Source organism: Oncorhynchus mykiss, chromosome 20, assembly GCF_057628025.1.
Source record: "Oncorhynchus mykiss isolate SJ-2025 chromosome 20, ASM5762802v1, whole genome shotgun sequence".
In the NCBI taxonomy this organism is placed as follows: Eukaryota; Metazoa; Chordata; class Actinopteri; order Salmoniformes; family Salmonidae; genus Oncorhynchus; species Oncorhynchus mykiss.
The window spans coordinates 3,518,163-3,530,912 of record NC_143041.1 but is presented as its reverse complement, the minus strand read 5'-3'; the positions used below and the strand labels follow the sequence as shown (position 1 = coordinate 3,530,912).

The 12,750-nt window shown below is 47.7% G+C and overlaps 1 protein-coding gene across 2 annotated transcripts in view; it reads right to left on the bottom strand.

The window, feature by feature from the left end:
* Positions 1 to 1,453: 1,453 nt before the first annotated feature.
* Positions 1,454 to 12,750, bottom strand: part of LOC110498718 (calpain-15) — a 109,547-nt gene continuing 98,250 nt past the window's right edge. For both annotated transcript variants that reach the window (XM_036955590.2, XM_036955589.2), the window contains exon 12: positions 1,454 to 7,467. In XM_036955590.2, the coding sequence (XP_036811485.2) occupies positions 7,290 to 7,467 (178 nt within the window). In that variant the 3' untranslated portion in view covers positions 1,454 to 7,289. The remainder of the gene's footprint in view (positions 7,468 to 12,750) is intronic.

Sequence of the window (12,750 nt, the reverse complement as noted above, 5' to 3'; positions counted from 1 at the left end):
AGAGGACGAACAAACCACGTCTGCACTGCTACGCCATCTTGGATCTGATCCAAGATGACGTAGAGGTACAGAAGTTAATTACTGGAACTTCACATACAGTTTCAAAGAAGTGTGAAACAGTGCAGAATAAGGCATATGTGCAAGGCAAAAAAATGCATTGCATAATTAATTTATAATTATCAAGGCACAAGGCGAAACAATGTTTATTAATCCAAAGGGGTAGGTAAGAGAATGGTCGTGGACAGGCAAAAAGGTCAAAACCAGATCAGAGTCCAGGAGGTACAGAGTGGCTGGTGGTCAAGGAAGGCAGAATGATCAGGCAGGCGGGTACAGAAAAAGTCCAGAAAAAGGCAAGGGTCAAAATCAGGAGGACTAGAAAAAGGAGAATGCAAAAAGCAGGTAGAATGGGAAAAAATGCTGGTTGACTTAGAAACATACCATACGAACTGGCACAGAGAGACAGGAAACACAGGAATAAATACACTGGGGAAAATAAGCAACATCTGGAGGGGGTGGAGACAATCACAGGAACAGGTGAAAAAATTGATTTTTCCACCCTGAAAAAACCCTGGTCCTATCTTGAATTGAGCCAAAATGAAATAACTACAGTATATTAATATTTTTCATATCTACATGGCACAAGGAGAGCAAAGCAAACTCAAAGAGTTTCTGACCACGAAGTTGATACCATAGTCGAAAATCACGACAGACAGGCTGTCCATTCTAAATAACTAAACACATTACTGCACTGAACCACTATGTAGACAAATTATAACAATGCTTGTAAACTTGTAAACCAACCAAAATGTACAATTCCTTATCAGGTCTGTTTCAGAGGAATGTGGTCTTTTCTTCTTCACTTGGTCTCTTTCTAGTCTCTTCCTCACTCGAGACTCCACAGTGAGGGATGGTGAGGGTGAATGGCAGCTCCTCGGGTTAGGTGGTGGTTGTGCAACGCTACCACCAAACAGTGGGGCCGGTCGTGAAAACCTATTCCCCTCCGAGCTGGGCTGGGGGGCAAGGCGAAGCGCTGAAGCCTGAGCTTTGAGGTTCAGTGATAAACAGGGGCGGAGGTTGGGAGGGGGTAGACGGTAAGAGGGTTGTTAGGGGGTTAAGTGGTTTGGGAAGGGGTTCTGGGTGACATATGACCTCATGTTCATGGTTATCAAGGCACATTCCTCTACCCCAGCCTCACATGCTGAAGTGCTTTCTGGTGGACAAAGGAAGAAGAGTAGCTGATTCTGAAGAGCAAAGTGCACATATCTTCAAACTGTGGCCAGTGAAAATAGAGAATAATATTGACATGTGGTTGTACGCTATAAACATACTGCAGCCACATTTACAATGCATGCAGACATTTTGACAACCTGTACTCTCTGACTGAACAGTAGAGTAGGTAGAAGAGAAAGCTGATACATAAGTAGAGGACATATTAAGAAACTAACAGTTGTAGTTTTTTTAAAATAGTTTTTATTTATTTGGCCCATCGGAACCTGAGATGAAAAACAAACATCTTTTTTTTGTTTTTAGATATAGATTTTCTCCTCAAAATCAATAAAATACTCTATACAGTATATAACATTCCTGCCCAAATAAGAAGAGTTCCATTTCTTGTTACAGCAATATGTTGGATCAAAACGGTTGGTTCAGTTTGTGTGGATTATAGCTTTGAAGTCTGTACAGTTTACAAAGAAAGAACCAGATAGATAGACAGAGACTGTGAATAGTCAAAGGGTCGAGATTTCCACATAGTCCCACACCACTGGCCATAGTCTATAGAAAACACCAGGGCCCCTTCTGCAAGGAAGAGTCACTACCACCACAACTCAACACGAGGTGAATGATCCAATGGAACAACACAGAGATAGCGAGACAGCGAGAGAACATGAACAAGAAAGACATTTATCAACAACAAAAACATGTAAGCACACAACATGCAAAGTGAAGTCACAGAGCCTCATGACACTGACATTTGAGGTGCCTTTTGATTTCAGGTATTTTTCAGTGCAGGTTTCAGTGTCTGACAAAAGCCAGTCCCGCTCGGCTAAAATATATAAAACATTCATTTTTCTGTCACCTATCAACCAATGGATGTTCACAATCGCTGTACTCATCATATCCACAGATTACACACTCATACATGTCCAGTATGTATCCCATCTTACTTGGACACGTTTTACATTTGCGATACAGCAGGTTCTCTTGTGCTTTGATCAAATCCTTTTTTACTATAATAAATGAACACAGAGAATGGAAATCGACACGGCTGAAATCACAGAGAGCGAACCAACATGATCCTGAAAGTGTTCTGGTACATGTTAGAATTGGACTAAAACAGTGGACTACTTGAACTATATTATGGTCATAATGCCTAAAGTACTGACACTGTCATGGGTATGCTATTTAGGCAACTAGTTGGCTATGCAACAAGTTAGAAGTAGTTTTATTGCACGAGACTGCATGTATCATGATGACATTGTCCGGCTATTTACTTGCCATGACTGGTGTCAAAAAGCCATATTATTAAGTCATCGTGCAGACTTGGTCAGCTCAAGATCTTATTCCATTATTTCCTGGGACACTACATTAGAACACATGCAAAGTTTATAGAAATCATTACACCCCCCCCCCCCGTGTTTAAGAATTTCTCTCCTTCAACCTCTGGCAGGAGAAGGAACAAGTGAATTGTTTCAGCTTCAAAATTGGGATTTGTGTTGTGAAGTCTGATAGCCTGGTTAAACCAGACTGATCACTGTACAGTGTCAAACAGGCTAGAAGTCTGATAGCCTGGTTAAACCAGACTGAACACTTTACAGTGTCAAACAGGCTAGAAGTCTGATAGCCTGGTTAAACCAGACTGATCACTGTACAGTGTCAAACAGGCTAGAAGTCTGATAGCCTGGTTAAACCAGACTGAACACTGTACAGTGTCAAACAGGCTAGAGGTCTGATAGCCTGGTTAAACCAGACTGAACACTGTACAGTGTCAAACAGGCTAGAGGTCTGATAGCCTGGTTAAACCAGACTGAACACTGTACAGTGTCAAACAGGCTAGAAGTCTGATAGCCTGGTTAAACCAGACTGAACACTGTACAGTGTCAAACAGGCTAGAAGTCTGATAGCCTGGTTAAACCAGACTGAACACTGTACAGTGTCAAACAGGCTAGAGGTCTGATAGCCTGGTTAAACCAGACTGAACACTGTACAGTGTCAAACAGGCTAGAAGTCTGATAGCCTGGTTAAACCAGACTGATCACTGTACAGTATCAAACAGGCTAGAAGTCTGATAGCCTGGTTAAACCAGACTGATCACTGTACAGTATCAAACAGGCTAGAAGTCTGATAGCCTGGTTAAACCAGACTGAACACTGTCAAACAGGCTAGAAGTCTGATAGCCTGGTTAAACCAGACTGAACACTGTACAGTGTCAAACAGGCTAGAAGTCTGATAGCCTGGTTAAACCAGACTGATCACTGTACAGTGTCAAACAGGCTAGAAGTCTGATAGCCTGGTTAAACCAGACTGATCACTGTACAGTGTCAAACAGGCTAGAAGTCTGACGACTACGGCGTAAAACATGAATAATAGTTGTGACTTCACATAGTCTCATGGCTCCCTGTGCATTATGGCACACAGCGCACCAAGATTGCCGGAGCACTACATTCTACCATTGCATCACCATATTGCAGGGGCCTCTTCAGTGTATGTGTGTGTGAGAGAGAGAGAGAGTGCTTGCGTCTGTGTGTGTGTGTGTGTGTGCATGTCCAATAAAACATCTGATTTGTTATTAAAAAGCTACATTTGTTCTCTAATGTGTTGGGGCGTCCCTTAGGGACAGCAGTGCAGATGCTCTGTTTTCGGAGGTTGACGCACCAACCTAACTGAATGCTCAAACAACTCCTCCAACGACGCTAAAACAAACTCACTTCCTCTTCAAGATCCTGTTCATTAGAACAGGCAATGAAAAACTGAAATTATCATTCCTTATTGGACAAGTCCAGGTAGTCCCTCTCCGTTCCAGGACATTTTCTTCCATCTGATGCCTAATAATGATGTATGTATGTTAGTATGTCTTCTCCTTAAACTGGAGACTACTAACAATTCAGGAAGACCTACAATGGAGACTTTAATATGACAATGATCTCCACAGTTGTATTTTCCCAACAGGACTTTAACTTTGTGTACCTGAAGAGTTGATGTTAATGCTGGAGCAAGCCTTGATATACATGTACCAAATAGTGAGCAGGCTGACTGAATGTGCAAAGTCAAATCAACCTCAGGGAGACAGAGCAGGAGATTGGAAAAATGATCTTGCCTCCTTCGACATTGACTGCTTAACTGAGGGAGAAAGTAAGACAAGGAAGAAAGAGAGAAAATAGAGGTTACATTTCCTCTTTTTCGCGACACCCAGATAGACTCAATTTGCTGATCTGTACCATACGGCTCTTTCTCTACCTCTCTTCCCCCGTACCCAAAACTAACAGCTATGGATGAAACGCAGCTACCGTCCCAAACCTGTCGCCTCATCCGGAGCGACGGATAGCATGGATAACGAACGACAGTATGTCGAGTTAAAATAGCGAGGTCCAACAACTTGAAGATTCCAGCTATGCTATATGTACTGTACAACTAACTGTATGTGGAAAACTGTATGTGAAACCCAATGATTCTGTAACATGTCAAATCAAAGTCCAGCTTTTATATGAAGTGGATAGGAGTTGCCTTGCGTTTGAGGAATAATAACACAGCATTTCAACAGCAGAGAAACTGGGGAGGGACAGATGACTGTCAGACAGACAGAGAGACAGACAAGAAACAGAGAGATGGGACACTAGATGGCTTGTTAAACGATTCAAGCACACATACAAAATACAGACCAAAGAATGCTGGCAAAAATAAAAATTAGACTGGCAACGACAACATGGCTTCTAAAAATAGTAAGTGATTGTGGTAAAATTGGTAGTCGGGCTTGGCTCACGTAGTCCCAGAGTGTAGAATAGAGGATCATAATTGTACCCCCCTCCCCATCCTGTTGATAGCTGTCAGCTCCACAGGTGCAGGGTGAAGGAGGCAGGACAGGAGCCTGGGGGAGAGAGCACCTAACCCTCTACCTCCCTCCCTCCCTCCCTCCCTCCCTCCAACCCAAACCAAACCAAACCAAACCTCACACAGCAGAGCTCATTGGGTGTAGGACAAAGTTTCCACTAGGCCGAGAGGTTGATCTAAGGTATATTTTTGCAGTTCTTCCGCCAATGGTAAAGGTTAGGCTATAAGGAGGGGAAGCTGATCCTAGAACAGCTCAAGGCAACTTCTACCTTGAGTAAGGTGAGTTGGGTCCATAGACCAAGAACAGTGGGTTTCAGGTGGTCAGGTCACGTAGTGGATTGGCTCAGTGGGGGAACAGCCCCAAGGTGGCTCAGTAGTTACAGCACTCCACCCTGACCTCTGAATGACCTTTAACCCTTGAGATGTGGGGTTCCTGGGCATTCGTTGACATCTGTTGGGGGGTTAGGGAAGGAACAGGCGCAGTTCTGGCATCTGTCTGTGTAATATACAGTTGAAGTCAGAAGTATACATACACTTAGGTTGGAGTCATTAAAACTTGTTTTTCAACCACTCCACAAACACTCTTGTTAACAAACTATAGTTTTGGCAAGTCGGTTAGGACACCTACTTTGTGCATGACACAAGCAATTTTTCCATCAATTGTTAACAGACAGATTATTTCACTTATAATTCACTGTATCACAATTCCAGTGGGTCAGAAGTTTACATACACTAAGTTGACTGTGCCTTTAAAAAGCTTAGAAAATTCCAGAAAATTGTAGTGGCTTTAGAAGCTTCTGATAGGCTAATTGATATCATTTGAGTCTCATTTGAGTTTGGAAGTGTACCTGTTGATGTATTTCAAGGCCTACCTTCAAACTCAGTGCCTCTTTGCTTGACATCATGGGAAAATCAAAAGACATCAGCCAAGACCTCTGAAATGTTTTTGTAGATCTCCACAAGTCCGGTTCATCCTTGCGAGCAATTTCCAAATGCCTGAAGGTACCAATGTTCAACAATAGTATGCAAGTATAAACACTATGGGACCACGCAGCCGTCATACCGCTCAGGAAGGAGACGCGTTCTGTCTCCTAGAGATGAACGTACTTTGGTGCGAAAAGGGCAAATCAATTCCTGAACAACAGCAAAGGACCTTATGAAGATGCTGGAGGAAACAGGTACAAAAGTATCTATATCCACAGTAAAATGAGTCCTATATCGACATAACCTGAAAGGCCGCTCAGCAAAGAAGGAGCCACTGCTCCAAAACCGCCATAAAAAAGCCACACTAAGGTTTGCAACTTTTAGGAAAAATGTCCTCTGGTCTGATGAAACAAAAATATTTTTATGACCATCGTTATGTTTGGAGGAAAAAGGGGGAGGCTTGCAAGCCGAAGAACACCATCCCAAACGTGTGAAGCAAGGGGGTTGCAGCATCATGTTGTGGGGGTGCTTTGCTGCAGGACGGACTGGTGCACTTATTATGGGAAGCTTGTGGAACGCTACACAAAACATTTGACCCAAGTTAAACAATTTAAAGGCAATGCTACCAAATACTAATGGAGTGTATGTAAACTTCTGACCCACTGGGAATTTGAAATAAAAGCTGAAATAAATCATTCTCTCTACTATCATTCTGACATTTCACATTCTTAAAATAAAGTGGTGATCCTAACTGACCTAAGACAGGGAATTTTTACTAGGATTAAATGTCAGAAATTCTGAAAAACTGAGTTTAAATGTATTTGGCTAAGGTGTATGTTAACCTCCAACTTCAGTTGTAACTGGTCCATAGTCAGACATACAGTACAGCGTTGTAGTTGACAAGGCTAGATATATAATTCTTCATTGTTTGTTGGAGGTTGAAGGATCTCAGGCTCAGGACCCCTCTAGTCACCCAGAAATGCTGATTTAACCTGGGAGGTGTCCCTCATCCCCCACCACATTCAAAATGGCACATCAATCCACCCTCTTCTCCTAATTCCCAACTGGATCCAGGTGCGTTTGGCAGGATTGAGTCCTCATCCTTCAGGGATCGAGGAATTAGAGGAAAAGGTGGAGGAGGAAAACCACATGTACTCTGTCCAGTCATCCTCCCCACGCATGCCTCCACAATTACCCCCTCTCTCCAAATGTTTTGTGTGTATTCCAGCTTGATACAGCCCCCTCTTTCCGCACATACGTGTTCACGTACGCGTGTGTCATTAGCTTGTGTATGTGTGTGTGAGAGGGGGGGGCCGTGGTCATAGGGGCCGTGGCCGGTGCAGCCCGTCAATGTCGGGGGTGAGCTGGGGGCTGTGCATGGCCTTGGTGGGGGTCCAGTCCCCTAGGGAGGCCTGAGCGGCCTTGCGGTGGGCCAGCCGGTGGGTGATGGAGAAGCCTGCGTTGCCCTCCAACTGGGATAGCACTACCAGCACCTGCCTGCAGTGGGAGACACAGTCAGGAAACACTGTCAGGAAACATGACCGTCTTCAACAGAAAGACGAGGTATGTGAATAGTGGAGAATATGACCGGGAGAGAACATTGCCAGAAAACATTGTAATCATTCCGTGAACAGTGAGGTGGTAAATAAGTATGGATTCTAAATATGTATTTCTAGGCAATGTAGAAAACTATAGCCTACTCATATTTAGGAGGTCCAGTTCTTTGGAAAGATAACTGCCTCGTGCTTCTCCGCCCATGCATAGCCAGCCTACTTTATTTCATTGAGACCACACATAAACTAGGTGTACTTGATGGCACACGCCCAACTAAGAGAGGAGAGGTAGGCTACTTAACTTGAAGCAGTGAAAAATGTGTTTTTAATACAATAGGTAGGCTAATGCATACAAAGCAGAAAGATTACTGTTTCCAAATAATCTTCAGGACAACTAAAACATTTTCATCTCAAAATCTTCTGATCTGACCTCCCGCTCCCAACCGCAGCATGAACAATGACGACCACACCGCAATGACCTCTGTCGGGAAAGCAGGTCTACCTGGGGCCTCATTTATAGGCCTACAACAAGACAGGATAGGTTAACATTCATCCCACTTCACAGTAGTAAATAGATAACCTACAGCTTAGGATAGGTTATCTATTTACTACTGTGAAGTGGGATGAATGGTAACCTATCCTAACGTGTTGTAGGTAGGCCTATAGGCTATCTATTTACTACTGTGTAGTGGGATGAATGGTAACCTATCCTAACCTGTTGTAGGCCTATAGGCTATTTTGCGAGTAGCGTATGAAACCATCACAGTCCGAAAAGGTGAGGAATTTAACCTGCAATGATCATGGAAATGAAATAAATAGTAGGAAATATATGGATATTTCAAATTATTTTAGAATGCAAAGATAATCATTTGTCATTATTGAGAAAAGCAAATCGATTTGAATCTTGTAATTCAGCTTGGCCTACCTGTTCTTTTGTTATGAATAAGAGTGTCATCATATATTCCACAATTACACTTTTTTTGCCTTTTTGCAATGCAATACTTCAACCACTAGAAACTGTGCGTTCACATGGTCTAAAATTTGCGGGAGGATAAGCACATTCTCATGTCAAGTTAGTTTTTTATAAATGCCAACTTTTGTACGAAAACTGGTGCATGCATGTTCAGGGGCCGCTTCTGATTTCATTGATCCTTTTCATATTTCAGATAGACCGAGTTTAGGTGAGTTAGAATGATATACTTCAGTGGTGGTACTGGCTATATGTCTAAAGATGGCTGTAACATCGAACAACCTTCAATACTTATGGGATGAAGTGGTAACAAACTGGCGAACACATTATATTATTTGTGAGGAAGAAAACTGCAACCCCCGCTGCATCGGCCCACAGGTAGGCTATATGATCCTGTTAGCTCCGTTGCATAGGCCCACAGGTAGGCCATATGATCCTGCAACCCCCGCTGCATAGGCCCACAGGTAGGCTATATGATCCTGTTAGCTCCGTTGCATAGGCCCACAGGTAGGCCATATGATCCTGCTAGCTCCGCTGCATCGGCCCACAGGTAGGCCATATGATCCTGCAACTCCCGCTGCATAGGCCCACAGGTAGGCCATATGATCCTGTTAGCTCCGCTGCATAGGCCCACAGGTAGGCCATATGATCCTGCAACCTCCGCTGCATAGGCCCACAGGTAGGCCATATGATCCTGTTAGCTCCGCTGCATAGGCCCACAGGTAGGCCATATGATCCTGCAACCCCCGCTGCATAGGCCCACAGGTAGGCCATATGATCCTGCAACCCCCGCTGCATAGGCCCACAGGTAGGCCATATGATCCTGCAACCTCCGCTGCATCGGCCCACAGGTAGGCCATATGATCCTACAACCCCCGCTGCATCGGCCCACAGGTAGGCTATATGATCCTGCTAGCTCCGCTGCATCGGCCCACAGGTAGGCCATATGATCCTGCTAGCTCCGCTGCATAGGCCCACAGGTAGGCCATATGATCCTGCAACCTCCGCTGCATCGGCCCACAGGTAGGCCATATGATCCTGCAACCTCCGCTGCATCGGCCCACAGGTAGGCCATATGGTCCTGCAACCTCCGCTGCATCGGCCCACAGGTAGGCCATATGATCCTGCTAGCTCCGCTGCATAGGCCCACAGGTAGGCCATATGATCCTGCTAGCTCCGCTGCATAGGCCCACAGGTAGGCCATATGATCCTGCAACCTCCGCTGCATCGGCCCACAGGTAGGCCATATGATCCTGCTAGCTCCGCTGCATAGGCCCACAGGTAGGCCATATGATCCTGCAACCTCCGCTGCATCGGCCCACAGGTAGGCCATATGATCCTGCTAGCTCCGCTGCATAGGCCGACAGGTAGGCCATATGATCCTGCAACCTCCGCTGCATCGGCCCACAGGTAGGCCATATGGTCCTGCTAGCTCCGCTGCATAGGCCCACAGGTAGGCCATATGATCCTGCTAGCTCCGCTGCATAGGCCCACAGGTAGGCCATATGATCCTGCAACCTCCGCTGCATCGGCCCACAGGTAGGCCATATGATCCTGCAACCTCCGCTGCATAGGCCCACAGGTAGGCCATATGATCCTGCTAGCTCCGCTGCATAGGCCCACAGGTAGGCCATATGATCCTGTTAGCTCCGCTGCATCGGCCCACAGGTAGGCCATATGATCCTGCAACCCCCGCTGCATAGGCCCACAGGTAGGTTATATGATCCTGCAACCTCCGCTGCATAGGCCCACAGGTATGCCATATGATCCTGCAACCTCCGCTGCATCGGCCCACAGGTAGGCCATATGATCCTGTTAGCTCCGCTGCATCGGCCCACAGGTAGGCCATATGATCCTGCAACCTCCGCTGCATCGGCCCACAGGTAGGCCATATGATCCTGTTAGCTCCGCTGCATCGGCCCACAGGTAGGCCATATGATCCTGCAACCTCCGCTGCATCGGCCCACAGGTAGGCCATATGATCCTGTTAGCTCCGCTGCATCGGCCCACAGGTAGGCCATATGATCCTGCAACCCCCGCTGCATAGGCCCACAGGTAGGCCATATGATCCTGCTAGCTCCGCTGCATAGGCCCACAGGTAGGCCATATGATCCTGCAACCTCCGCTGCATCGGCCCACAGGTAGGCCATATGATCCTGCAACCTCCGCTGCATCGGCCCACAGGTAGGCCATATGGTCCTGCAACCTCCGCTGCATCGGCCCACAGGTAGGCCATATGATCCTGCTAGCTCCGCTGCATAGGCCCACAGGTAGGCCATATGATCCTGCTAGCTCCGCTGCATAGGCCCACAGGTAGGTCATATGATCCTGCAACCTCCGCTGCATCGGCCCACAGGTAGGCCATATGATCCTGCTAGCTCCGCTGCATAGGCCCACAGGTAGGCCATATGATCCTGCAACCTCCGCTGCATCGGCCCACAGGTAGGCCATATGATCCTGCTAGCTCCGCTGCATAGGCCCACAGGTAGGCCATATGATCCTGCAACCTCCGCTGCATCGGCCCACAGGTAGGCCATATGGTCCTGCTAGCTCCGCTGCATAGGCCCACAGGTAGGCCATATGATCCTGCTAGCTCCGCTGCATAGGCCCACAGGTAGGCCATATGATCCTGCAACCTCCGCTGCATCGGCCCACAGGTAGGCCATATGATCCTGCAACCTCCGCTGCATAGGCCCACAGGTAGGCCATATGATCCTGCTAGCTCCGCTGCATAGGCCCACAGGTAGGCCATATGATCCTGTTAGCTCCGCTGCATCGGCCCACAGGTAGGCCATATGATCCTGCAACCCCCGCTGCATAGGCCCACAGGTAGGTTATATGATCCTGCAACCTCCGCTGCATAGGCCCACAGGTAGGCCATATGATCCTGCAACCTCCGCTGCATCGGCCCACAGGTAGGCCATATGATCCTGTTAGCTCCGCTGCATCGGCCCACAGGTAGGCCATATGATCCTGCAACCTCCGCTGCATCGGCCCACAGGTAGGCCATATGATCCTGTTAGCTCCGCTGCATCGGCCCACAGGTAGGCCATATGATCCTGCAACCTCCGCTGCATCGGCCCACAGGTAGGCCATATGATCCTGTTAGCTCCGCTGCATCGGCCCACAGGTAGGCCATATGATCCTGCAACCTCCGCTGCATAGGCCCACAGGTAGGCCATATGATCCTGTTAGCTCCGCTGCATAGGCCCACAGGTAGGCCATGTGATCCTGCAACCTCCGCTGCATCGGCCCACAGGTAGGCCATATGATCCTGTTAGCGCCGCTGCATAGGCCCACAGGTAGGCCATGTGATCCTGCAACCTCCGCTGCATAGGCCCACAGGTAGGCCATATGATCCTGCAACCCCCGCTGCATCGGACAACAGGTAGGCCATATGATCCTGTTAGCTCCGCTGCATAGGCCCACAGGTAGGCCATATGATCCTGCAACCCCCACTGCATCGGCCCACAGGTAGGCCATATGATCCTGTTAGCTCCGCTGCATAGGCCCACAGGTAGGCCATATGATCCTGCAACCTCCGCTGCATCGGCCCACAGGTAGGCTATATGATCCTGTTAGCTCCGCTGCATAGGCCCACAGGTAGGCCATATGATCCTGCAACCCCCGCTGCATCGGCCCACAGGTAGGCCATATGATCCTGCAACCCCCGCTGCATCGGCCCACAGGTAGGTTATATGATCCTGCTAGCTCCGCTGCATAGGCCAACAGGTAGGCCATATGATCCTGCAACCTCCGCTGCATCGGCCCACAGGTAGGCCATATGATCCTGTTAGCTCCGCTGCATAGGCCCACAGGTAGGCCATATGATCCTGCAACCTCCGCTGCATCGGCCCACAGGTAGGTTATATGATCCTGTTAGCTCCGCTGCATAGGCCCACATGTAGGCCATATGATCCTGCAACCTCCGCTGCATCGGCCCACAGGTAGGCCATATGATCCTGTTAGCTCCGCTGCATCGGCCCAGAGGTAGGCTATATGATCCTGTTAGCTCCGCTGCATAGGCCCACAGGTAGGCCATATGATCCTGCAACCCCCGCTGCATCGGCCCACAGGTAGGCCATATGATCCTGCAACCTCCGCTGCATCGGCCCACAGGTAGGCTATATGATCCTGTTAGCTCCGCTGCATAGGCCCACAGGTAGGCCATATGATCCTGCAACCTCCGCTGCATCGGCCCACAGGTAGGCTATATGATCCTGTTAGCTCCGCTGCATAGGCCCACAGGTATGCCAT